General features: G+C 44.1%; 1 protein-coding gene across 2 annotated transcripts; it reads right to left on the bottom strand.

Moving 5' to 3' along the window:
- Window positions 1-2197: 2197 nt before the first annotated feature.
- On the bottom strand, window positions 2198-25579 carry ARF3 (ADP ribosylation factor 3). 2 transcript variants are annotated; one of them, XM_042452172.1, is made up of 5 exons: window positions 25559-25579; window positions 15179-15389; window positions 12103-12213; window positions 10391-10515; window positions 2198-4130 (listed from the first exon to the last, which is right to left on the bottom strand). In XM_042452172.1, exons 2-5 carry the CDS (start codon window positions 15324-15326, stop codon window positions 3969-3971), a joined length of 546 nt encoding a protein of 181 aa, XP_042308106.1. In that variant the 5' UTR covers window positions 15327-15389; window positions 25559-25579; the 3' UTR covers window positions 2198-3968. The 2 variants fall into 2 exon arrangements, with proteins under 2 accessions (XP_042308106.1, XP_042308105.1); XM_042452171.1 differs by lacking the exon at window positions 25559-25579 and adding an exon at window positions 25458-25514.
- Window positions 25580-26132: the final 553 nt, after the last annotated feature.

The raw sequence follows: 26132 nt of genomic DNA, 5'->3' as shown, positions 1-26132 counted from the left end.
AAGATGCCAGCCACAGATGCTGGTGAAACGTCAGAAAGAAACTCTGCTAGAACATGGCCACATAGCCCGAAAAACCCACAAAAAACTATGGATGCCGGCCATGAAAGCCTTCGACTTTACCCTGAAAAGGTAGTCTTATATCTTTCTTTTTGAAGACAAAGATGAGGGAACTTTGAACCCTATGGATATTTTAGGCTACAGCTACAAGAGCTTGTTACTATTGGACCTGCTGGCTGTGGCCTCTAGGAAGTGGAATCAAAACAACTGGGGTAAAAAAAAAAAGGTTCCCCCACTTCTTTGTAGTTTTGAAGATATGTGTGCTATGGTATAATCAAAGGCCTTTAACAGAGAGCCAGAAGAAAGGATGGTCTTGAACAGGGGACTGTAACACAAACGTATGTCCCTTTTGACAATAGGATTCATCAGGAAATTTTGAGAGCGGTAGTATTTGATATTAGGTTTACTTGTTGAACATGAAATTGCTTCGAGTTTGATTTACAGCACCAATGTAGAAAATGTATTTGTGATAATGCCAATTAACATTACAAAAACTTCTTGCTAAGAGCTATGAGGGAAGCTGAAAGGTACAGTAGATGCCTATCATGTTCTGCTTCCAGATTTCAAAACAGAAGTAATCAGAACTTCTGTACAAGAGGGCAAAGGTTCAAGCTCTCATGATTCTTCTTAAGGCTTAAAACAATGGTTATGCTGTGTAGCAAAGGGCAAGATTAGCTAAGGCTTGAGAGGACCTGAGAAAGGCCAGTGTAAGGGTATAGCAAGTTTCTCTTTTCTCCTGTGTTCTCCAAGGGCACCCCACCAAACACAAGGAAGTGTGTTGGGTGAGTTCAGAGAAGTCCAAGATCATGCTCTTCCATGCTCCTCCTTTGAACATCTTCATAAAGAGGCTGGACAGCTACATACTGGAGATGCTTTAGATGGCAATTCTGCATTGAGCAGGGAGTCAGACTTTATGGCCCCTGAGGCTCTTTCCAACTCTATGATTGTATGAGCCTGACTGACAAAACCACATAGCCAGAGTGCTTATAGAATTCCTTGCAATGCACAGGGGTGGTCCAATCAACATGTCTCACAGCTACTCAGCTGTGATAAGATATGTTTTGCACACAGAAGGCTGGAAATTTGATTGTTACCATCTCTGGTTAGTAGGCATTGGGAAAGAGGTCTTTCTCTCCAAGAGCCTGGAAAGCCACCGCTCAGCTAGAACAATCAAGACTATATGGGCAGGAAGTCTGAACTGGCATACAGCAGATGCTTGTGAAAGTTGGCCATGGTACTCTGGGGATCTGGCACTTACGCTTCACATGCTTGTGTTACAACTGTTGTGCAAGGGACAGGGAGTGGTACCTAAGAGCCTAGCTTCATAGGACTACAGTATGAATAGAGAAGCCATTTTCCCTTTTCAGCCACTCTCAATAAACTTCTTCTCTCACAACCATAAAAAAAACTGAGACAAGGCACTTATGTGAACAAGGTGGTTTGGGGTGTGGGAATCATTTTTTAGACCATGGTGCCTTCCCTTCTTATTTCAGAGCATGGAGCGGAACGGAAAGCCCAATCCAATGTCATCAGGGTGGGCAGGACTCCTTTTTGGATTAGCAACTAATGGGATTTAGTTGCTCATCCAATATCTTCGCTTCAATACAGGGAAGGGAGGGAGCTAAACACCACTTTGGATCAAAGACGCCCCCTCCTCAGAGAGAAGTGCAGCTCAGTTAAGCTGTTTCTAATTAAAGTCAGCGTCTACATGTCCATCACCAGTCCTGGGCTAGCAATGTCTAAAGGAACGCTAAGGGGAAGCTGGGTAAGGGGCTGGAGAAAGAGAGACACTGAGGTGGGAAAGGCTTTTTAAAAAACTGAATTGCCAGTAAACCTAGAGGCTTCTACTCAGAGGGTGGGAAAAGCACAAAATCTCATTCTTTGGTCAAATGTCAGAGTGCAGAATCTCAGTCTCAGATCCAAAATGCAGCCCAAACCCTCTTGGACCATCAAAAATCTCCTGTACCGAGGATCAGGTATACAGATTCCATTTTCAAAGGGTTATTTTGTATTCCTCAACTACATATAGTAACTCCCAAACCATTTCCCCTGAAGACAGGAATGAACAAACCTGGGAGAACCTTGTAACACACAGCACATTCCCTAACAGCCCCCCAATCACAAAACTGGAGCCAGCAGCTACATAAACAAGTTTAATATCCAATGAGGGTGCACAGAGGTCATGGTGCATCCAACTGTTCAGGGGGGCCCAAGAAAAACACGTATAGGGAGCCATGGCCCTGAGAATGAACAAAATCCAAAAGGGGATGGTAAACCACTTTACACCAAGCAAAGGGAACAGAAGATTTGGGGGGGGGGAGACGGGTAGGAGAGGGAGGTAGGCGGTGGGAAGAGAAAGAAGTCAATACATATTTGCCAGAATGGGGAAGGGGAACACGCAGTACCAACACTGTCCAGAGGCAGGGAGTGGCCAGAAGGTTACATGCAGTGAACTGGGTCTGACCCTAATACAATCATTACCCTCCCTCCCCCCCAAAAAAAAAATTAAAAGGGGAGGGGGGGAGAGGAAAAAAGATTCTTCCACTTTCCCCAGCATGGAAAACAACTTTTTCAAGAACCAGAGTTATACCTCTGGGCAGGAGAGAATGAGGGAAAAGTCACCTATCTGATGCAATGACACATGTGGTACAGGCAGCAATGGGGGGAGGGAATGCCCTTGTGAAGCCTCCAGAGGGATGGCAGAACAAGTTGGTAGCCAGGGTGCTGCCATGCCTGTCCCATGAAGGGAAACAGCAGGGAAAGCAGGGAAGGATTTTGTACAGAGCTGTTGACAGCATTGGTCCCAAACCTTTTCAGCAGCCCATGCCCATGCCCAATGAATGCTGGTCCAATTCTCTGGAATAGGGAATGGAAAGAACTGAAGAGATCCATGGGGCTGAGGACAGGCAAACCACAGAGGGCCCCAGGTGCCATGCCACACAGCCAGAGAGGTTGGAATGCAAGCGATTCAGTTCATCAGCAGCACCAAGAGTTGCTAACATGCGTCACTAATGATGTTGTTAATGGGGCAATAAAGGGGGAGACAAGAAATGTTTTTTAAAAGAATGCTCAGTATTGCTGCAATCTCATTCTTGTCAGCAGGGGCCACTGCCAAACGCAAACACAAGGCAAGAAAGAAATACCTAACTAGGAGGTGGTTGATATAATTAAGTGGAACTCCCTGGGTCCCTCATATTCCAATGTCTCCCCATCAAGAAGGAGAAAAAGGCCTGTGGCCCCATTTCTGTGAATCCCCCTTTTGCAATTATTACCTCTGCCTCCCCAGTGCACAAACGGGGCTGCCCACGGTTCCTGCTGCCAGCCTCCACTCTGCACTAACAGCACACTAAAGAAAGCAAGTAAAGCAGCTGCCACTGAGTACAGGTCACCTCCAGTCAAAGAGCGTGCCAAGTTTCACAGACTACCAAGAGAATACAAAACTGACCAACAAAAATAGAGAAAGGAAAGGGAAATAAGGGGAAAAGAAAACAAGGAGAGAGAGAAAAAAAAGAAAGGCCACAGAATTGGTGTCCAACCTCCACTTGCCCCAAACCCTCCCACCACACCCATATATTTTATTATCTCTATATATATATTTATCACACACGCACGCGCACACACAGAGACCGTGCAAAAAAATTCCTGGCAGAGCCAAGACATGAGAAAATAAGAGAAAAAGAGAGAGCAAGAGAGAGATTGAGAGAGAGAGAGAGAGAGAAGAAGAAGGAAACCAAAAGTTCACCCCACCCTGCCCCCACCCCCACCCCCACAGCAACCGGTGCCGGCGAGGAAAAGCAAACCCAACAGGGGAAAGGGAAGGGAGGGGAGGACTGGGGAGAGCAGGAAGGAATGGGGGGATCAACCCAAAATGGAACCCACAGCCAGGGGCTTAGCCCTGCCCCCTCCTGCACTCATTTCTTGTTCTTCAGCTGGTTGGCCAGCCAATCCAAGCCCTCGTAGAGGCCATCGCCACTGGTGGCGCAGGTGGCCTGGATGTACCAGTTGCGGTGGCGCAGTGAGTGCAGGCCCAGCTTGTCCGTGATTTCTGCCGCATTCATGGCATTGGGGAGGTCCTGGGGGAGGAAATAGAAGACAAAGACAAGGTGAAAAAGTGAGCCGCAGGAAACACAGTGGGACACTTACAGGTAGTGGTGGGCAATGGTCAGGAAATAGGAGCTCCATTAGTCACCTTTGGGACGTTGGGAGTCACCCTCCACCAAGCACAACCTGAAAACTTTGATAATTGGGAGTTTTTTTGCTCTAAATGACCCTCATATCCCTGTGGGGGGCAATATTGTCCCCACCAGCTATTTTAGGCCCAGAAGAGGCCTTTCTAAAAGCTGCTGGCTGACTTTTGAAGTTCTAGAAGGGACACCTGGGGGTTCAAAAATAACTCTGGGTCATTTGATTTAAACCAAATTGGTTTAAATCATCAAACCCTGCCAGTAATGCCATCCCTCCTGTCTCAGTCTGTTAGTCTTTTTGTCAAGTTTTTCCATAGTAGTCAATGCCTACACAGGATGGGCTTCATATATTTTGTGTAAAGAAAAATACAACCTGTGTGCAACAAGAAAGCTTGCAGGTATCTTCTAATTTGAGTCATTTTTTTATTTTTCTTTCTTTTCTCTCTCTCTTTTTTCTCCTTCTACTTAGAGGAACGCAGGGCATGGAAGCATTTGTTTTTTACCCAGTGAAGACCATCTAATAACTCACTACCACTACACATATTGTTTGGGGGAAAAACAATTAAATATCTATTGTTAAATAATTACTATTACATTTATATCCTGCCTTTGCTCCAATGAGTTCAATATGAACTCAACTGGCTCTCTTTTTTCCCTTCAAACAAGCCTATTTGGTAAACCAGAAGGAGAGAGAGAAATTGGTCCAAGGTCACCCAGTCGGTTTCATGGTTGAGTGGGGTGTGGACATGGATCTTCCATATCCTAACCCCCAGATTTTAATAAGTACACCACATTGGCTCCCTTCCAATTTGTGATTCCACCTCAGGACTCTTCACAAAGTACACTAACAAGGGGGCCATGCAGACAGAGTAAAAGAAGCGGCCAGAGGCCACTCCCGCCCTGATCAGCATGGGACCATGGCAACTGAACAGGTCTGGTCCAGAACGGGATGCTGGCGAAGAGTGGACCTTCCCCACTCCTTTTGTGGCTGGCTTTTCCCATCCAGGCTTGCTCTCCATGCAGCTTCCAGCAGTGTTTGGGCACACGTCGTCTAAACATCATGCCCGCAACATGGCCCAAAGCCAGCTGGAAACACAATCTTATTATATGAATGGGGAAAAAGATATTTTCCAAGGTATGGAATTCAGGGCTCAAATCAGTGTCAGTTACTACATCTATACAGTTACATCCCAGTATTAACTACCAATACCTGCACATCATTTGTCTGTGTGTGTGTGTGTGTGTGTGTGTGTGTGTGTGTGTGTGTGTGTGGGTGTGTGTAAGGGGGGGAGGGTAATCAGAAAACAAACAAAAAACAACAACCCCTTTCTATGTACTCTCATTTAGAGACTCTTTTGGAAGCCTATATTACAAGAATGGACAACAGGAAACTGTCCGTAGGTTGTTTGACTGCAATGTCCAACTGCCTTATCCAATAAAGCCAACAGCAAGAGATCATGCAACCTGAAGTCCAACAACAACTGCAGGACTGTAAGTTGCTTATTCTTGCAACAGGAACAGAATGGAGAAAAACCATCCCATTCAAAATCCTGACAGATACATTCTTGAAAAAGATAATGAACTGGGCAAAACAGAAGCTAGGCTGGCCCAGGCATGGAGAGCAAAATGCACATTCCACTGCTATGTGAATGCTAAGGTATGTCACTACCAGGACTGCCAAGTAAAAGAGTGGGTTATTTTACCTAATGCCCAAACACTGAATAGGTGGGAAAGAGGCATTCCTATCAGTGGTAGTGATTATAAACCTGGAACTGTGTCAGATCACCATAAAGTGGTCTATAAAGATGCTCCCCCATACCTGTGATGTCAACTAATAAACCTGTAACATGTGGACTAATCCAGCTCTTTCTATATTACTTATTTGATATAACATAAGCTAGCTGTGAGGAAGAAAGCGGGCACCTTTTACCACATCCTTGGAGATGATGTGGTACTGCTGGCTCATGCCCAAGCTTCTCTAGAATGGAGTGGGTAGAATACATGTGCATCTCAAAAATCTGTAGACTACAATTCCTTCCATCCACTGCTACTAGCTATGCTGCCTGGGGTGATACACGGTCTAACAACATCTGGGGTTGCACATACTTCCTCTCCTTGCCAACAAGTCTGGTGGACACTTTCAGTATTGACCAATTTTGGTTTAACTGTATATTTTAATTTAACTTTTAAAAAAAATGATTAAAATACAGAGTGCACTGACGTGGCCAGTGGCTTGCTCTCCCCGCTTTCACTGAGGCTTGGGACCATATGCAGTCTGCAGTCCACACTTTCCTCACTCCTGCCCTAGAGAACAAGGCAGAAGCTCTGCTCTCTTAAATCCAGTACATTAAAAGCTTTCCTCCAAACCTTAGTGCCAGAAAGACCTCTTATTCCTAACAAGACTAAATGGTAAGAATGGATGCAATTCTTACCATTTCCATGGCTCGCCACATTTCTCCTAACCTGATCCCCATCCGGCCTCTCCCTGTCTCCCTGCTTCCCTTCCTCTGTTCCCTCTGGAACTGCCGCTCTGCTGCCCCTAAAGCAACAACAATTCATGACCTCTTTCTCTCTAAATCCTTTAACCTCCTCGCTCTCACCGAAACCTGGCTCCCAGCCCATGATACTGCAACCTCCTCTGCCCTTTCTTTTGGTGGTCTCTCCTTCACGCACACAAGCCGTCCTGAGGGTCGAGGAGGAGGGGTTGGTATCTTGCTATCTAACTCCTGCCAGTTTCAAGTTCTATCTTTTCCCCCCAGCTATCACTTCTCTTCCTTTGAGTTTCATCCTATTAGACTCTTTTCTCCTCTACAGCTCCAGGTTGCAGTCATCTATCGCCCTCCTGGTTCTGCCACCCAGTTCCTATCTGACTTTGAATCATGGCTGACATTCTTCCTTTCAGATTCAGTCCCCACTTTGATCCTAGGTGACTTTAATATCCATGTTGACGATTCCAATAACCCTACAACATCTCGCTTTAACTCTCTGCTAGCTTCTTTTGTCCTCCAACCACACTCCAACTCTTCAACTCATTCTCTTGGTCACTGTCTTGACCTAGTTCTTGCTGCAAACTGCGCCATTTCTGACTACCTGGCACTTGACTTTCCACTATCTGACCATCATTTAATCTCCTTTGCTCTCACTTATACTCCTCCTCCTCGCCATACTATTCAACGTCTTTTTCGTGATCTTCAATCTGTTGACTCTAACCAACTTGGTCTGACCCTGGATTCATCTCTCTCTTCCCTAAATCTCGGGGATTCTGCTGATTCAGCTATGTCTTTATTTAACTCAACTCTTTCCTCAACTCTCGACCATTTTGCCCCTGTCTCTGTACGCACTTCTTCCTCTAAGACTAGGCCTCAGCCCTGGCTTACCCCCAACATTAAGTTTCTCCGGTCCTGCTCTAGAGCGGCCGAACGTCTTTGGAGAAAGTCCAAAGAGTGGGCTGATTTTATCCATTTCAAATTTGTTCTTTCTTCCTTCTCACGCGCCCTCTCTATGGCTAAACAGAATTATTACAAATCATTGATCTCTGCCAATGAGAGGTGCCCGCAGCGTTTGTTCTCCACCTTCAACACTTTGCTTAAACCTCCCTCTCCTCCTGTCTCTTCATCTTTCTCTCCTAATGACTTTGCTAACTATTTCATCTCTAAGATTACCACTATTCGCTCTGAGATAGTCCCTCCTGATTCTTCTTCTGCTCTTAATCTTCTATCACCTTCGCCTAACAAATTTTCTGTCTTTCCTCCTGCCTCTTTGGATGAACTCTCTACACTTCTGAACTCTTCCAAACCTGCTACCTGTCCTCTTGATCCTATTCCTACTCGTCTTCTAATCTCTATAGCTCCCTCCTTTCTGCCCTCGCTCCTCCATATCTTCAATCTCTCTCTCTCTACAGGCTCCTTCCCCTCGGACTTCAAACATGCTCTCATTTCCCCAATTCTGAAAAAACCTTCTCTTGACCCCTCCTCTTTGTCTAGCTATCGTCCGATTTCTCTTCTCCCCTTCCTTTCTAAGGTTTTGGAATGGGTTGTCTATTCGCGCTGTCTTGAGTTTCTTGAAGCCAATTCCATCCTTGATCCCTTTCAGTCTGGTTTCCGCCCAAGGCATTCTACAGAGACAGCTCTCACTAAGATCTCGAATGACCTTTTACAGGCCAAGGCTAATGGCCTTTACTCTGTTCTCATTCTTCTCGATCTGTCTGCAGCCTTTGACACTGTTGATCACTGTCTCCTAATTGACATACTCTCTGGCCTTGGGTTCTCAGACTCTGTTCTCGACTGGTTTAGATCTTACTTGTCTGGCAGATCTTTTGCAGTAGTTGCAGGGGGTCTGACTTCTTCTCCTGTTCCCTTATCTGTTGGAGTTCCCCAGGGCTCTGTTCTGGGTCCCCTTCTGTTTTCTCTCTACACACTGTCCTTAGGAAAACTCATCAGCTCTTTTGGTTTTTCCTACCATCTGTATGCCGATGACACCCAGCTGTATCTTTCTGCCCCTGACTTTTCGCCAAGGCTTGAACAGCAAGTCTCATCTTGCCTTACAGCTGTCTCGCAGTGGATGCGCCATCGGCGTTTGAAGCTCAACATGTCCAAGACGGAGCTTCTTGTCTTTCCTCCTAAGCCCAACCTTCAACACTCCTTTTCTGTCTCTGTGGACAACATTTCCATTCAACCAGTCCAGCAAGCCCGCAGTCTTGGCTTTATCTTTGACTCTTCTCTGTCGTGTATCCCTCAGATCCAGACCACAGCCAAGGCTTGTAGATTCTTTTTGTACAATATTGCCAAAATCCGACCATATCTCTCCGCCTCTACTGCCAAGATCCTGGTCCATGCCCTAGTGATCTCACGACTTGATTACTGTAATGTCCTCCTGGCTGGGCTTCCTCTTTCTCACCTCCGTCCTTTAATCTCTGTCCAGCATTCAGCTGCACGCATTATCACTTCCACCCACCGCTCTGACCACATTTCTCCTGTGTTGGCATCCCTTCACTGGCTCCCTCTCCCTTTCCGCATTCAGTATAAGCTCCTGCTGTCGACATTCAAAGCCCTCCATGGACTGGCCCCTCCTTACTTATCAGACCTTCTTTCTCTTCACCTTCCCACCAGGGCCCTCCGTTCTGGTAGTCAAGGGTTCCTGTCTCAGCCCAGGATTTCCTCTGCCCCATCCCGGATTCGCCCCTTTTCACTTGCTGCCCCTCACTCCTGGAACCTTCTTCCTCCACAAGCAAGAGCCATCACTTCTTTAACCAGCTTCAAAACGGAGCTGAAAACCATCCTATTCAGAGAAGCTTTCCCAGGCATCGCATAATTGTCGCTTACTATCTGATGTTCTGTTGTTGGCTGTTTATCGATCCATTTCCTGTATTCCTATGTACTGTATATGTATTATCCTACTTGTGATTATGTATTTTCTCTGGATAATGATTAACCATCCATTATGAAGCCTTGCCCTCCCTCCAGTCCATCTGCCTTGGTCCAGACCTCGGAGGTTGAGAGGAACTGCTGGACCTCTTACCCTTTCCCTCCACCACTCCCTTCTCCTTCTGTGTCATGTCTTTTTAGATTGTAAGCCTGAGGGCAGGGAACCGTCTAACTAAAAAGATTGCATGTACAGCGCTGTGTAAATTTACAGCGCTTCATAAATAAAGGTTAATAATAATAATAATAATAATGCAATCTTTCAGAGGAGAAGATGCTCACAAAATCAGCTCAGTGCCCCTTTCCAAGAAACTCATGCTAGTCTCCCCAACTTGGGGCCGAAACAGACCGGTAGTAAGCGTCAGCATGGAGGTGGCATGGGGGCGTAGCCCCACTGCCCTCCAAGCCGGAGTCATGCAACCCAACCAACCAAAGACCAGGCAGTGGTGCAGCGTTCAGACACTGCACACTGCAGGAGCACAGAGGAGCTGATGCCATGCCAGAAAGGGTGACTTTTTTCCACCCAAAAAGAAGTGGCAAGGTGCTGGCACTGTTGCTGAGTGGCATCTTGCCACTTCTTTTTGGGCTGGAAAAATGCTGGATTGGGCCATGGTGTGTGTTTGCTGTGGCCCCAATCCAGCACTCAAAGGGGCAGCATCAAGTACCGTCTATACTGGCCCTTAGTCTCCAAGGCTAAGAAGCAACCCCGATCTCCCAGCTAGGACTAACCTGCTTGTTAGCAAAGACAAGAAGAACAGCATCACGCAGTTCATCCTCCGCCAGCATCCTCATCAGCTCCTCACGTGCCTCATTCACTCGCTCCCGATCATTGCTATCCACCACAAAGATCAAACCTGAAACAGAGACGAACACACTTGACTCAAACTTGAGGTGGGGTGGGGAGGGAGAATGTACATACGGCTCAAAAACAGGCAATTTGCAAGCTAAAAACCAGGAGGTAAGAAGACAGAAGTCATATTTGTCTACACCAGAACTTTAAAATAATGGGATTGTGGGCACAGGAGCTCTGATAATTACAGATGAAACAGCAGCACTTAAAAAACTCCAGCAATCAGGAAGTGTTCAGATGCAAACCAATTTCCAATCTCATGTTTTCCCTCTAGAAACAGAAAGTTAAGTTTACTCTTAGGTATATTCGGGAATGCACATCTCATCTACTAAAGTAGAGAAGTCTACTGAAGAAAAAAAATACAAAGTTCCTCCACAGAACAACCATATTAGCTCAATCTTCCTGCCTTTTTTTATTATGTAATATTTTGAGGTTGTCAACAATTGTATTAGCTCACAAAATATAAATGGGCACACTGTCCTGGTTTTGAAACTTTAGGTTTAGGATTATGATGGAAATGCAAACACAAGTTTTAAAGTGTTCTCTTAGTCCAAGAATATTATTTGATTAAAAACAAAACAAAACAAAAACTAAAAACATGGTGGATTAAACGAAGGTTTTGTGATCACCAGCTGAATGCCTTCAACAAGAAGTCTTTGGGAGAATGCTGAGCCCAACAGAGGACTGAGTGATAGTTTCTGGATTTAGACTGTACAATGTTAGGCATACCACAGAAGCCTAACACTGCAGAGCTGGAAAAGATACCATGGATCAATTTGTTCACCTTTCTTAGAGCTCAATCTGAAGCAGATAATCCTATACAAGTCTTGCAAGAGAAAAAACAAAACTCTTTATTTCTTTTGATAATGTGTTCTTATTAAATTGTTGACAGAAGGAGGAACAAAAATCTCTTCCTATTTGGTCACCTGGAGACAATTTTTAACTCACTACAGCTGAATGACTTAAGGCTCATACTGCTCTGCAGAGCATCTACTAGATGTCCATTGTGCTTAAGCATTCAACAAGTAAAATTTGTCCACTTTCTTTAGCGTTCCTTTACTTAGCAAAAGTTCCTGAATTTTTAATCCCAATCTAACTCCATGTAGTTTCTGCCTACTCCATAATCCTGATTCATCAACCGAGGCCAAAATTATCACTCTTTCAACTTTTTTTTTAAGGTGAAGAATTTTCAGCTACATTCCTGATTATTTTTCCACTCCACATGTGTCATCACATTCTCTTTGTCAATGAGGTACCTGACACCCTGCTCGTGTTTCGATCAAGGGTGGGACCTGTTGGACTGCATCTCTCAGCAGCCCTAGCAGCACAGACAATGGTAAAGGATTCTGAGAGTTGTACTTATCCCACCCTTGATTTAAATGACTGCTTCTCCTGGGATGAAAAGTGACAAGAGGCAGTCTCTTGACTTACTTCTGAAAGAACAAGTACAGTTCAAGTATGTTCAGAGGCTGTTGTTTCTAAGGTGAACCAATATGAAACAAACCCCAAGATCTGTTAGCATGAAAGAAGAGTAGTGGGAAGGGGATACAGAAAGATACTATATAAATAAAAAGATAACTACTTATCATACCCTGGGTGTTCTGGAAGTAGTGCCGCCACAGGGGCCGTATCTTGTCTTGGCCACCAACATCCCACACAGTGAAGCTGATGTTCTTGTACTCAACTGTCTCTACATTGAATCCTGAAGAAAAAGACATTCATTAATACTACACAGTAGGGAATTGAGCCATCCCTGGGAGCCTGAGGGAGTCAAGAATCATACAACGTACAGGGATACTCAATGAGAGGAATCAACAGTAGGCCTTGCATTGGTTTCAGCCAGTTTGCACCATTCCAGGACAACACACTCTCTATTATGTTTATTTACTTATTTCCAGGATTTATATCCTGCCTTTCTCCCACAGTGGGATCCATCTGGAGAGAGGTGTGCTAGGCTCCAAGATTTAGCTAACAGACTTGTTTTTCCATTGTGATGCCAACCCAGCAATTTCCAGCATGATACTGAAAAGGCAAGTTCTTTATCTGACAACTGGAATTTAAAAGGTGTTCCTTGATTTCAACACTCACTACTAAAAACAATCACTACTGGGCATCTTCCCATGGTTGGGTTTAAGCACACACTGACCAAATTCACCACTTCTGAAGTCTGAATCTCAGCTATGGATCACCAGTGGTTTTTAAGTACCCATGGGAACTACTGTTAACTCTCCAAGTTGTTGCAGATGTGGATAGCATCCAGAATAGAACTTTAAGAACTGTCTTGAGAACTCCAGGATACATTCCTGGTACAGTACTTGTGTCTGGAAATGGAATCACAACCCTGGCTCATGAAGATCTGTCTGCTTGTGTTTAACTTCTAGTTAAGACAAAAAGGAATGCCAGAAAATCACATAGCAAAACCATGCCTTCAGTAACAACTGGCTCTTAGTGCCTCAAAATAAAAATCTTGATATCAAAATATCACATGTCTTCTTCATTAATTTGGCTTTTCAGAAATGTATTTTTCCCAGAAAAATCAGCAAAAAAATCAGTAAAGAAAGAACTTAAGTTACGTGCAAATGTTAGGTTCTTGCAAGACTTTGCATTTTTATTTTTTTGTCAGTTAAAATCTCCCCTTGGTATAATTTACTTAAATACTTTCTAGGCCCAGAGGACTACTACTTTAAAATATAAAAGGTTTGTTTAAAAAGAGATCTAATGTTAGCAAGGTTTCAGCTAATGCCTTCCACAATTCTGGACAGCCAAAACTCCCTTATCATCTACACTACTGTTGTTGTAATCTGGATGAAGGTGAGGACCTCCCCTATTTCTTTAGGTGACCTTTGTCAACAAAAATTAGAGAAAAATACAATGTTGAGTTGTTAGCTATTAAAAGCAATTGGTCCATCTGCTATATATATATACCTGTACTGTATGTGTGTGTATAATTTTTGCTTTTTGATAAAGATTTTATAAGAGCTGCAACTTTTTAAAATGGCATTAGCAAAATCCAATGCAAATGATTATGAGGCATTTCTCAAAGTTTTACCTCTCTTAAGGCTTCATTTTGTATGTTTAATTCCTAATGGTAAATTTTATCATATTAGAAATGGTGTTGGAATTTTTATGTAATATTTTATATTTTAATGTTTTCACTTTGTTATTTGCTGATTATTGTTTTAACAGAGAACAAAGGACCTGGGTTCTCATCTGATTTATTTTATAGACAATATAACTGCAATACTACTTAGTTTGCTTTCTTCCCACTCATGTAGGTAAAAACCATTTGACAACCCAGTTGTAATCCAGAGATTAGAGTGATCTGTTGAAAGCAAAGACCCACAATGGCTGCAATGGAATCTCAAAGTTGAGAAGAGGTGTATCTTCAAATAGTAGTTGCTTGAGGGAGAACAGCAAAGAAAGGAACTAACCCTCATCCCCGCCTTGTGTTATTCCAGGCAGAAACTGTATGCATACTATGTAAGTATCCATGAGATTCTGACCTAGCAGAGCTCTTCTCATGTTCTCCTTGCTCAAACAGGCTTTACGATAACTCTGCAGAATATGCCTGGAAAGCTGGATGAAGTTATCTTGGTTTACCACCTGTGAATGTACTCAGTTCCACTCTTAACTGGGAACAGTACAAAAGCTATTAGGCAGTCACCAAACCAGAGTTTGGAAATGTTCCCTTCTTGGATTCTAACTATTGCTGTTGTTGACTCTGACTCATGGAGACACCTGCAAGCTCTTTTGTCCTCAACTGCTCTGCTCAAGTCCTGCAGGCTCAGGCCCATGGCCCCCTTAACTGAGTCTATCAATTTGGTATGGGTTCTTCCTCTCTTTCTATTGCCCTCTACCACTGCTAGCATTATTGTCTTTTCTAGTGAGTCATGCCTTCTCACAATGTGTCCAAAGTACAACAGCTTTGGTTTAATCATCTTGGCTTCCAGGGAGAGTTCAGGTTTGATCTGCTAGAGAAAACCATTTGTTTGTCCTCATGGTCATCCATGATATCTCCAGCACCACATCTCAAATGAGTTTAATTCTTCTTCTATCAGTTTTCTTCACTGTCTAACTCTCACATCCATGCATGTTCATGGGAAATCCTATGGCTTGGATGATCCTAACTTTAATGTTCTAACCACTACAGTTACCAAACATCCCAGCTGGAATTGTGGGAGCTGTACTTTTCCTCTAGCTGAGGACCTGGCTCCAAACACAGCCCCTTCCAAACCTGGAGATGAAACTTGGGAGCCAATAATAAATCAAGCCTAGACAAGCTATTGGCACTGCAAACAGGACTGTGCCTGCATTTAAGTTTCACTTCTGATCTAGCCACTCCCAACTCTGTTAGTCATGCTTATTTAGCCCACTGGGTGCTTCCCATCAGGACAGGAAGACTAGTACAAATGACAGAAAAACTGCTTTAAAATATTAGACCACCCCCATTTCCTAGCTTTCTAAGAACTGGAACTAAACAACAGGTGCAATAAGAAAGACAGACTGGGAAATGTGCCTGGGGAAACTGGGTGCTTGCTTGCATCGCTGACCTGAATTGGCAGTCATATGATCAGCTTCATCAAGCAGAAATCATATGACTGCAATTCACTCTCAAAAAGGAAGCTGGGCGAGAAGACACATTCCATACTTCAGATTAGAGGCCATACCAATGGTAGGGATGGTAGTAACAATCTCTCCCAGCTTGAGCTTGTAGAGGATGGTGGTCTTTCCAGCAGCATCCAGCCCAACCATAAGGATGCGCATTTCCTTCTTGCCAATCAGGCTCTTCAGCAGGTTGCCAAAAATGTTCCCCATGGCAGCAGGTTCAACAGTGCAGGACTTAGCTTCTTCTGTCCAGGTGATGTCAAAGGACAAGTCCTATTAGGTAAGAAATGATCATTAAATAGAGAAAGGACACCTTCTCTCAGCAGGCCTTGGGAGATTAAACACAGCTGAGGAAACAGATCTCAAGACTAGCCAAGCAAGGACTAGTACAGGAAGTGGTAGCTCTCTAGGTATTGCTGACTATATGCAAAATCCTGTTGGTGCACTACCCCTCCCTGGAATACCTCTGCCAGTGTAGGTGCTGGCAGCAGCAGCAGGAGGGGAAAAAAGCAGCATGTGCAGTAGCTATGAAGGAAATAAAACACTGATGAAATAGGTGCCTCAGAAAAATTTTGAAACATTTTGTCTGCTTCCTCTTCCCCTACTGTGCTACTTTGGGAAAAGTGCAAAAGTATTCAAGGCACCAACAAAGTTCATGGGCTATTCTTGAGATGGTGGGAGCTGAGAGTCCAACAACATCCGGAGGGCCACAACCACCCTCTTGCTACCAGGTTCCACAATTTCCCTACCCCATGCTCATAAATTCCACATATTGGCAAAAATATGATGAATTAGCCATCTTCCTATAAAGCAAGTTTCAGAAAAATATTTCTAAAAAACAAAAAACCACACACGCACCAAAAATATTTTTTGAATAAAGGAGGTTTTTGCATTAATGTTTTAATGAAAAAATTGAATCCCGCTTGTTATATTAATACTGGGAAACATTATTTTATTATTAGAAAGCTTTATCAACCATTTTAATGCTTTCTAACATTAACAATCCAAAGTTATTAAGCTTTGATATAATTTACATCTTTCAATAAAACACCAATTTTTACTGCATATTATTCCTATTAAATCTGAATATATGAAGATGATACATAATAAAACATACAAAGTACTCTCAGTTTTGGTTGAACTTATATTAAAAGAAGGATTTGTTTCTGAATGGCATTTCTTGAATATAAAATAAAGCAATTAAAAAGAAGTAACTGACATTGGATAATGGACTAACCATGAACTGCCAATAAACTGATAAAGTTAAAATGTTTATATAGTTTTTCAGGCTATGTAAAGTCGAAGGCTTTCATGGCCGGCATCCATAGTTTTTTGTGGGTTTTTCAGGCTATGTGGCCATGTTCCAGAAAAGTTTCTTCCTGACGTTTCGCCAGATGCCAGCCACAGATGCTGGCGAAATGTCAGGAAGAAACTTTTCTGGAACATGGCCACATAGCCCGAATTACCCACAAAAAACTATGGATGCCAGCCATGAAAGCCTTCTACTTTACATTAAAATGTTTATATTCAAACAGCCACTGCTATTCCAGTAAGAGGACTGAAAAACAGTAATAAGTTAATACAGTAACTTCTTTAAAAAGAAAAAAATAATCAATTAAACAAACCAGGAGTGTTTTTTAAAGGCATTAAACCAACAACCTGATTTAAGTCCGCCAACCCTGCTATCAATTTAAACCTCATACTACAGCATAAGTGATACACTGAGCAGCTGCATCACCAAAGGTAAAACAAACGAGCCCTACTGAAAGCATTTTAGTACAAGGAGACATTAAGGTCCTATCCATGGTAGCCACCTGTCATGGCTCATTTGCACTTGCATGTTGTTATGTATGATTCAAATCTAAGAATCCCTTGAAAAATATATCCAATAAAATCATGTTTGAAGCAAAAGGAAGTGTTTAAAAAACAACCTGAAAGCTACACTTTCTGCACATTAAGCCAGCCTTGAAAATAAAAACCACAGACTTTAATACCCTGAAACATTTTCACAGTATCTCGTCCACCTACACAATTTTGTTATTCATTCACAGCACCTGCAACAGCAAGGAAAATGGGTATCCTCTTCTCCAGTTCATGGAACCTTCTCAGGCTGTTCATTTGGAGGCCACTCTTATTGACCAAAGGGGGGAAAAGCAAGTAGCTCCTTAGAACCCTTGCTGTCCCTCTGCTTTGTTTTCTGTGGTCACGGGGAAACTATTTCCACCCAAAGATTTATCACAGAGGCTTCTATCTCTGGTTTTATATTTTCAGTGGCACTACCATTAGCCACAGCCAGCATGACCAATGGTTAAATATAATGGCAGTTATAGTCCATTATGCAGAGATCTGTGAGCTTCCTCCTCCTATCTTAAAAGAACTCAAAGCTTGACAATGACACCTGGTAAGTGTCACAATTACAAGAACCCAAAAATAGACCATGGAAAGATTTCCATTACTAAAAATGTTTTACAAAATGGATACTAGCTAATCTGACAACTTTGTTCTATTTGTTCCTAAAATCATAGACAAATCTCTTACAGGTATTTGTACATGAGAAAGGAGAGTTTAAACCAAGTAAACAAGAAAGGGGAAGGCAATGGCAAACCACCTCTCAAGAAATCTTGCCAAGAAAACCCTATGGTAGATTCACCTTAAATTGGAAGCAACTTGAAGGCACACAACAATGACAAACAAGAACATCCTGAAGATAACTTTTCTGTTCATACCTAATTCTTCCAGTTTTGCTGTTTTCTTCCAGAAACATCTTCATTAAGAGGATCATGATCTCAAAGCTGAGAAAGGAGAAAACTTGAGCAAACTGATTCTAAATGGGAGTCAGTAGCTGGGAGTTTATGGACCAAAGCTAGCATCACAGATGCCACTCTAAAAGCTCAAGGGGACACCAACAAGAAGGGGTAGCAGCTGTTACAATAGGACATGTTGTCAGACTACATCAGAATCTGGAAAAGTTACTTATAATCAAAACCTTTATAATTAAAACTTTCAGAATCTGCCAACCAACATGGAATGTAGTCCATTAAAAAGTTAACTCTTCCAAGCTATAGGTTGGGGACAATGTTCCCACTAGCCATTTCACAAGCAGAATATTGATGACTCTCCAGGAAAACTAGCTGCCAACTAGAGATCTGGAAACTAGAGTGCAGAGAGATCACAAACGAAAAGTGTTATTTGCAACCTCCAGCTCATCAACATGCATGCATAATGCAAGCGGAGGCCCACATTCCTCTTCCCCCACACCAGAGTGGCTGGGCTACATAACTGGAGGTGGTGTGGAAGCCAGTCATTCGGTTTCAACAGGATTAAAAAAATATTCCCTATGAGATACTGGAAGTGCTCATTAGGCAGTGCTAGCAGGGAGCAGATTTTGCCCAACGATCTGCCCTGAGCGCAGATAAGGTGTGCCTCATGGCAGCCGAACTGAACTGGATCTTTTATGTAGGGCTGCTATTTCTATGAACTTGTAAGACACAAATGAGCAACTGTAGAGGGGCAGAGGCCAATCTCTCCCCCATCCGTCCCATGGGTTGCGCTGTTGCATTTTGAATGAAGTGATACCTTGTCATTGCCAGCTTCCATTTTAGCCACATTTTGTTTATTTCAGGGGGAGAGAAGTGGGAGAAGTAAATACAGGTGGACAGTTTTTATCTGTATTGGCTGGTTTTTGACCAAAAAAATTCCTGATAATCAGCGTTTCTAAAAATATATATAAATTAAGGGTTGTGCAGCTTTTGGGAGTGTTACAGAGGAGCTTTGGGGCCACAAAAGTTGGCCTCAGGGCTGCATGTGATTGGTGGGCCACACTTTCCCCACCCCTGTTGTAAGAAGGGAAGCTGAAAACAGGGGTGCCCATGCACCTCATTTGTCATCCTCTCCACTAAAGTCTTGCAGAAGTCACCAAGGAAGGCAAAGTATGGTGGAAATATTAGCTACACCACTCTACGCAATTATTGACAAGGCCAACGGGAGCAATAATTAATTATGGATCCCCTAACCTTCTGGTAGTTAGTGGCAGAAGACCCAACTATTAGAACTATTTTTTCCACTAAGCTGCCATGTAAACCCACTGAGTGACCTTGGCCAAGTCACACTCTCTCAGCCTCATAGCAAACCCCCTCTGAAGAAACTTGCCAAGAAAACTCCATGATAGGTTTGCCTTAGGGTTGCCATAAGTTGAAAATGACTTCAAGGCACAGAAAAACACAGGAGTTTTGTGAAAGTCAGACAAAGAAACTAAATGGACAACTGGCATAATCCAATATGACTATTAGTGTTAATAGTTTAAGAATGGGGACTACAATTCCCAAGATGGTACAGCAAGAGGTGCCATGTAGTTCTGGAACATGAAAAGTAAAACACTTGAATCTTAGATGAGGAATGCATATTTCTATAAAGATGTACTTGATCTAAATATGTTTAGAACGGTATAAATTGCTTATCCTGCTCTTACTTGGGGTTAACCTCAATTCCAGGGTACCAACATTGTAAGAAGGAGTCTAGATGATGATGATGATGATAATAATAATAATAATTTATGTTTCCCCTCCCCTCCCAGTGGATCGAAGCGGGGTTACAGACTAAGATGATACTCATGTTTGGATTGTGAACAGGATTCAAATCCAGAGTGTTGGGGGTAGGGTAGGTTTGTCATCACAAAACACAGCCCAGGCATATAAGGGATCCTTTCTCCTGTTTAACAATATTGAAAGACAGGACGGGGGAGGGGGGAGAAACACGTGCCAGGCGCTGCCCATCACGCAAAGCATGCCAGGCAAGCCCCATATGGCAGCAGTCGTCATTGCGGCCTCCCCTCACCTGAGTAACTTCCAGCTGTGATGCAAGACTTCACTGACATATTCCCATGCTTCTCAGCTGGCTGTGCTGGCTACTGCGTATTGGAATTGCTGAATGGCATCTAGAGAGCTTTGAGCTATGTCCATCCCACAATGTAACTCAAAAGGTTCAAAGGTGGCACTGATACATCCCAGAACCCTTTTTGTGCCCTTTTTATTGGATACAGCTGGTTAATACTAGCATCACCTTCAGCCAAGAAGCATTAAATATTTCTTCTAAGTCTATAGTACATTATCATCCAAAGTCCACAAAATAGTAATACCTTCCTTGGGCCCACCAAAATGTACAATACACATATTGCAAGCTTTCAAAGCTCTACTGACTTCTTCATCAGGCAAAAATGTTAAAAATCATACCGGAGGAAAAAAATTACAATGCTAGTCAAAGGCCTGCATTTAGTCAAGATGCTGTGGTTGCTGTCCTCAGTTTGGAGGGTATGGAGGGGTATTCATGCAGGTGGGTCCCTCACTCCTCCTTCTGGACATGGGAGTACTGGCAGATTCTTAAAATCCAGGAAATAAAATTTAAATTACATTAGTACATTTTGGTCTATGTTTGTAAACAAATTCAATTATCAAGACAAAAAGCTACTGCCTTTGCGATCCAGTTTGTCCCAATTTTAACACCTTTTGCCAGATGAAGAAGCCAGTGGAGCATCAAAAGCTGGTGACACATATTTTGTGTATTATGGTTGGCCCTATAAAGGTATAGCTGTTTTGTGGATTTTGTATGTTATTGTACATCCAAAATCCAACACGGCCGGCCCTGGATCTGTTTTCTAACTCTATACAGATTTTCTCCTTCGAATTTTAAGGCCTATTTCAGCTGGCAGGCCAGCCTTCTACCTTACCTTAGTGAGATAAGCCAGAAGCCAGGCCTAGGACATATAAAACAGTGAGAAGCATTTGGAGAGGTATTGGTGATATAACTGTACATTTGGAGGATAATAATCTTGTGACACATATTTTGTGCATTCTGGTTGACTCCATAAAGGTGTCACTGTTTCATGGGTTTTGTATGTTATTGTATATCCAAAATCCAAAACATCCACTTCTGGATATGACTTCTAACTCTATATATATTTTCTCCTTCAGTTTTTAAGGCTTGTTTCAGCTGGTAGGCCTGCCTTCTACTTTACCTCAGCCAGGTAGGCCAGAAGCTGGGCCTAGGACATATAAAACAGCAAGAAGAATGCTGTACTGAGATATAACTGTACATTTGGAGAATTATAATCTTGAGGCACATATTTTGTATGTTCTGGTTGACCCTGTAAAGGTGTCACTGTTTGTATGTTATTGTACATCCAAAATCCAATACAGCCACCTCTGGATATGACTTCTAACTCTATACCATTTTTCTCCTTCTGTTTTTAAGGCTTGTTTCAACTAATAGGCCTGTCTTCTACCATACCTTAGAAGCCAGGGCCAAGGACACATAAAACCACTGGAGGCATGCTGTACTGATGATATAACTGTCCATTTGGGGAAGCATTGGTTATATTATTTGGAGAAGTGTTAATGATATAACTGTACATCTGAAGAACAATAATCTAGTCTTTAAATTTTAATGATGACAAAATTAATAAAGATACACTTACATGTGTGTGTGTGTGTGTGTATATATATATATATATATATCATAGAAACATAGAATCATAGAGTTGGAAGAGACTGCAAGGGCCATCCAGTCCAACCCCATTCTGCCATACAGGAAATCTCAGTCAAAGCATCCCTGACAGGTGGCCATCCAGCCTCTATTTAAAGACCTCCAAGGAAGGAGACTCCACTGCACTCCGAGGAAGCGTGTTCCACTGTCGAACAGCCATTACTGTCAGGAAGTTCCTCCTAATGTTGAGGTGGAATCTCTTTTCCTGTAGCTTGCATCCATTGCTCTGGGTCCTAGTCTCTAGAGCAGCAGAAAGACAATTTCATGGTCCAAAAGGTGGAAGAGGCAACAAGGGGGTCAGCTATTTTAGATCTGATCCTACAAGGAGACTTGGCTAATGGTGGGTGCAAGGGGTGGATCATAGGTGGAAGTGAACATGTTCTCCTGGAGTTTGTCATACAATGGAAAGGAGAAGCCAGGCATAGTCAACACACATTCTAGACTTTAGGAGAGCGGATTTCAGTAAACTTAGAGAAGTATTGGTCAGAAATACTAAAAGATAAAGGAGTTCAGGACAGATGGGACTTCTCAAAAGGGAGATACTGAAGGCACAATTTCAAACAGTTCCAGTGAGAAAGAAAATGGAGGTGTCTCAAAAAACCAGGATGGATGACTAAGGAACTTTCAACCGATTTAAGTTTGAAACGGAAGATGTATAAGAAATGGAAAAAGGGGAAATCACAAAAAAGGAATTCAAAGAAATAGCAGGCATGTGTAGTGGTAAGTCAGAAAAGCAAAGCGCAGAATGAACTCAGGCTGCTAGGAGGTTAAACAATAAAAAGGGCTTTTTTGGATATGTCCGCAGCAAAAGGAAGAAGAAGGAAATGATAGGGCCACTGGGTGGAGAAGATGGCAAAATGCTAACAGAAGACAGAGAAAAGGCAAAATTACTCAACACCTTCTTTGCCTCAGTCTTCTCAGAAAGAAAAGGGTGCTGAACCTGAGGATAATGGAGCAGAGGACAGATAGGGGCATTTCAGTACAGAATAAGTAAAGAGATAGTAGAGGAACACCTTATTAATCTAAATGAATTTAAGTCTCCGGGACCAGATGAACTCCATCCAAGGGTATTAAAAGAACTGGCAAATGTAATATCGGAGCCATTGGCAATAATCTTTGAAAACTCCTGGAAAAACAGGAGAATCCCAGCAGACTGGGGAGGCAAACGTGTCCCCATCTTCAAAAAGGGGAAAAAGGAGGATCCCAACAATTATCGTCCAGTGAGTCTGACACATACCAGGAAAGATTCTGGAGCAGATCATAAACAGAGAGTCTGTGAACATCTAGAAGCAATGCCATAACACAAAAGTCACATGGGTTTCAGAGAACAAGTCATGCCAGACAAACCTGATCTCTTCTTTGATAAAATTACCAGCTTGGTAGATGAAGGGAATGCTGTGGATATAGTATATCTTGATTTCAGTAAGGCCTTTGAACAAGTTCCCCATGACATTCTTGCAAACAAGCTTGTAAAATGTGGGCTAGACAAGGAATGTTACATGGATTGTAATTGGTTGACCGGCCGAACCCAAAGGGTGCCAACAATGGCTCCTTTTTCATCCTGGAGAAAGTGACCAGTGGGGTCCCACAGGGCTCTGTCCTGGGCCCATGCTATTCAACATCTTTATCAATGACCTGGAGACAGAATTGGGAGCACACTTATCAAATTTGCAGATGACACCAAATAGGGGGAATAGCTAAAACCCCAGAGGACAGGATCAGATCCAAAATGACCTGAATAGACTAGAAGCTGGGCCAAAGCTAACAAAATGAAATTCAACACGGAGAATGTAAGGTATTGCACTTAGGGCGGAAAAATAAAATGCACAATATAGGATGGGTGACACCTGGCTGAATGAAACTACGTGGAAAGGGATCTAGGAGTCCAAGTAGACACAAGTTGAACATGAGTCAACAGTGTGATGCGGCAGCTAAAAGGCCAATGCTATTTTAGGCTGCATCAATAAAGTATAGTGTCTAGATCAAGAGAAGTAATAGTGCCACTGTATTCTGCTCGGGTCAGGCCCCACCTAGAAATTGTGTCCAGTTCTGGGCACCACAATTCAAAAGGACATTGAGAAACTGGAGCGTGTCCAAAGGAGGGCGACAAAAATGGTGAAGGGCTGGAACCATGCCCTATGAGGAACGACTTAGGGAGCTGGGGATGTTTAGCCTGGAGAAAAGAAGGTTAAGAGGGTATATGATAGCCTGTTTAAATATTTTAAGGGATGTCATATGAGGAGGGAGCAAGCTTGTTTTCTGCTGCTCCAGAGAACAGGACCTGGAACAATGGATGCAAGCTACAGGAAAAGAGATTCCACCTGAACATTAGGAGGAACTTCCTGACAGTAAGGGCTGTTCACAGTGGAATGCACTCCCTCGGAGGGTGATAGAGTCTCCTTCCTTGGAGGCTGATGGCCATCTGTACAGGATGCTTGATATGGATTTCCTGCATGGCAGAATGGGGTTGGACTGGATGGCCCTAGTGGTCTCTTCCAACTCTATGATTCTATGAAAACAAGCTTGTTCCCTCTTCAATGTGCATCCTTTCAAATATTAACCAGGGCTATCATATCACTCTAACCTTCTCTTCTCCAGGCTAAACATCCCCAGCTCCTAAGTCGTTCCTCATAGGGCTTCATGGTTTCCAGGTCCTTCCCATTCTAGTGGCCCTCCTTTAGAGACGCTCCAGTGGTGCCCAGAACTGGACACAGTGTGTGGTTGTGTGGTGGTGTGTATAAAGTGGCAGGCATGCCTAGCTTGGCCCTGCCTCCCTTTCCTCCACTGCCTGCACCGCGTCGAGCTCCCGGTTCCAATCCTGCTCTGAGCCACAGCCCTCCCCCTCCCACCAGGCGCTGCAGCGGCGGCTGCGGCGGAGGCGCTGACACATTCACTGGCACCGATGAGCAACCCAGCCCCAAGGCCCCCCCTCCTCCTCCTCCAAAGTGGGGGGTAACCAGACAAGACGTCCTCCCCCCCCGGGCCGTTCCTCCATCCCAGGCTCCCGTCCGGGAGGAAACCCCACAACGCCTCCATCTGAGCATGACTAAGAAACATGCATCTTGTGAGTGTTTTCAGCGCTGTTTTCTCATCTGTCCTTGGCGGGGGAGGAGGGGGTTCCTGTGGGAGTGAGGGGCAATCCTGGGCCGCAGACACAGGCGACTCACGGGCCTGCAAGAGGGAGACTAGGGGTTTTGTGGGGGGGGGGGTTCGGGGGATGTGGCCAGGTTCTAGAAGAGTTTGTTCCTGAATACATAACAATAACAATGATATATTATATCCCGCCTTTTCCTCTGTTGTAATCAAGGCGGATGACAACACCAAAGGTAACAATGAAGCCTCCTAAGAGAGAGTAAATTCCCAATGTAAGCAGCCCCATTTCCCAGCCCTTCTCCTTCCAGAACACGGGCCCACAGCCCTTACAAACCCACAGAACCCCCTCTGGGTGCCGGACAGGAAGAATGACTGCCTTGACCCGCTTCTTCCTGGGAGTCGCAGCAGCCCCAGGGCGCCCAGAGGGCCACGCACAGCCAACGAGGCCTTCATCCCCACACACCGCTTTTTGCAGCCAGGCCCCCTCCGCTACAACGCCGCCTCCACAGAAGCCAAGGCAGGCAGAGGAGCATTCGTATTGTTCAGGGATTCCGGGCCCCCCGCAAACACTCATCCATCCATTCATTCAATAACAGCCCCCTCCCTGCCTTCTTCCCCCTCCTTCTGCCCTTCAGCGCTCTTACTCCCTTCCCTGGAACCCCGGCCGCCCCTCAAGGGAGAGCCTGGCCCGGCCCCGCGCGGGGCACCCACCTGCTCCTGCGCGCGCCCTCTCCCCCTCCGGCCGCCCGCCCGCCCAGCTGCCAGCTGACTTCCACACAGCGGAACAAGGGATGGCCCCCTCCTCCCCTTACAGCCAGCCGGAAGCACAGCACCAGCAGCAGCACAGGCCCGTGGACACGACGCTCTCGCGAGAACTCCTCCTCACTCCCCCCAGCTGATAAACCTCGCGAGATTTCCGGTGCCCTCCGTGCCATGGTAGCGGCTGCAGCAGCCTGGCGGGCGGAGGGTACTACTAGGGATAGAGGAAGCCTCCCGAAGAGAGAGTGTAGGACTGGAGGGAGGCCCGCTCCACGGGAGGGTGTCAATTAATGTGTATGTTCTCTCTAGGAATCTCTAGGTCCTCCAGGGCAACTCTGTGGTCAGCTTTAAGCAAAGGTTGCCCTGAAGGCCTAGGGATTCGAGAGGACACTCCCCGTCCCCTAGGCCTTGTAGCTCCTCCAGCTCAACTCTATGGCAGTGTCTGGCAGATGTTGACCACAGAGTTGCCCTGGAGGACCTAGAGATCCAGAGAGGTGTTCTTCTCGGGAAAACATAGTGGGGTTTTTTTTTTGTACTTGTGGTTTTTCCAATTTATCTTTGCCACAATTAAAATGTTATGTATTCTCTTTCCCTACCACTGCTCCTCAAACACTACCTTTGGCAGAA

This window comes from Sceloporus undulatus, chromosome 2 (genome assembly GCF_019175285.1).
Source record: "Sceloporus undulatus isolate JIND9_A2432 ecotype Alabama chromosome 2, SceUnd_v1.1, whole genome shotgun sequence".
NCBI lineage: Eukaryota > Metazoa > Chordata > Lepidosauria > Squamata > Phrynosomatidae > Sceloporus > Sceloporus undulatus.
This window is presented reverse-complemented; position numbering and strand designations above follow the sequence as displayed.

What these genes read in the sequence shown, in the direction of transcription:
- ARF3 (XM_042452172.1), bottom strand. Translation starts at nt 15,326, where the DNA reads ATGGGGAACATTTTTGGCAACCTGCTGAAGAGCCTGATTGGCAAGAAG. An exon ending in CTACTTCCAGAACACCCAGG is followed by an intron (nt 10,516 to 12,102) that starts GTATGATAAGTA and finishes TCTCTGTTTCAG; the next exon opens with GTTTGATCTTTGTGGTGGAT. An exon ending in TTGTCTTTGCTAACAAGCAG is followed by an intron (nt 4,131 to 10,390) that starts GTTAGTCCTAGC and finishes TTCCTCCCCCAG; the next exon opens with GACCTCCCCAATGCCATGAA.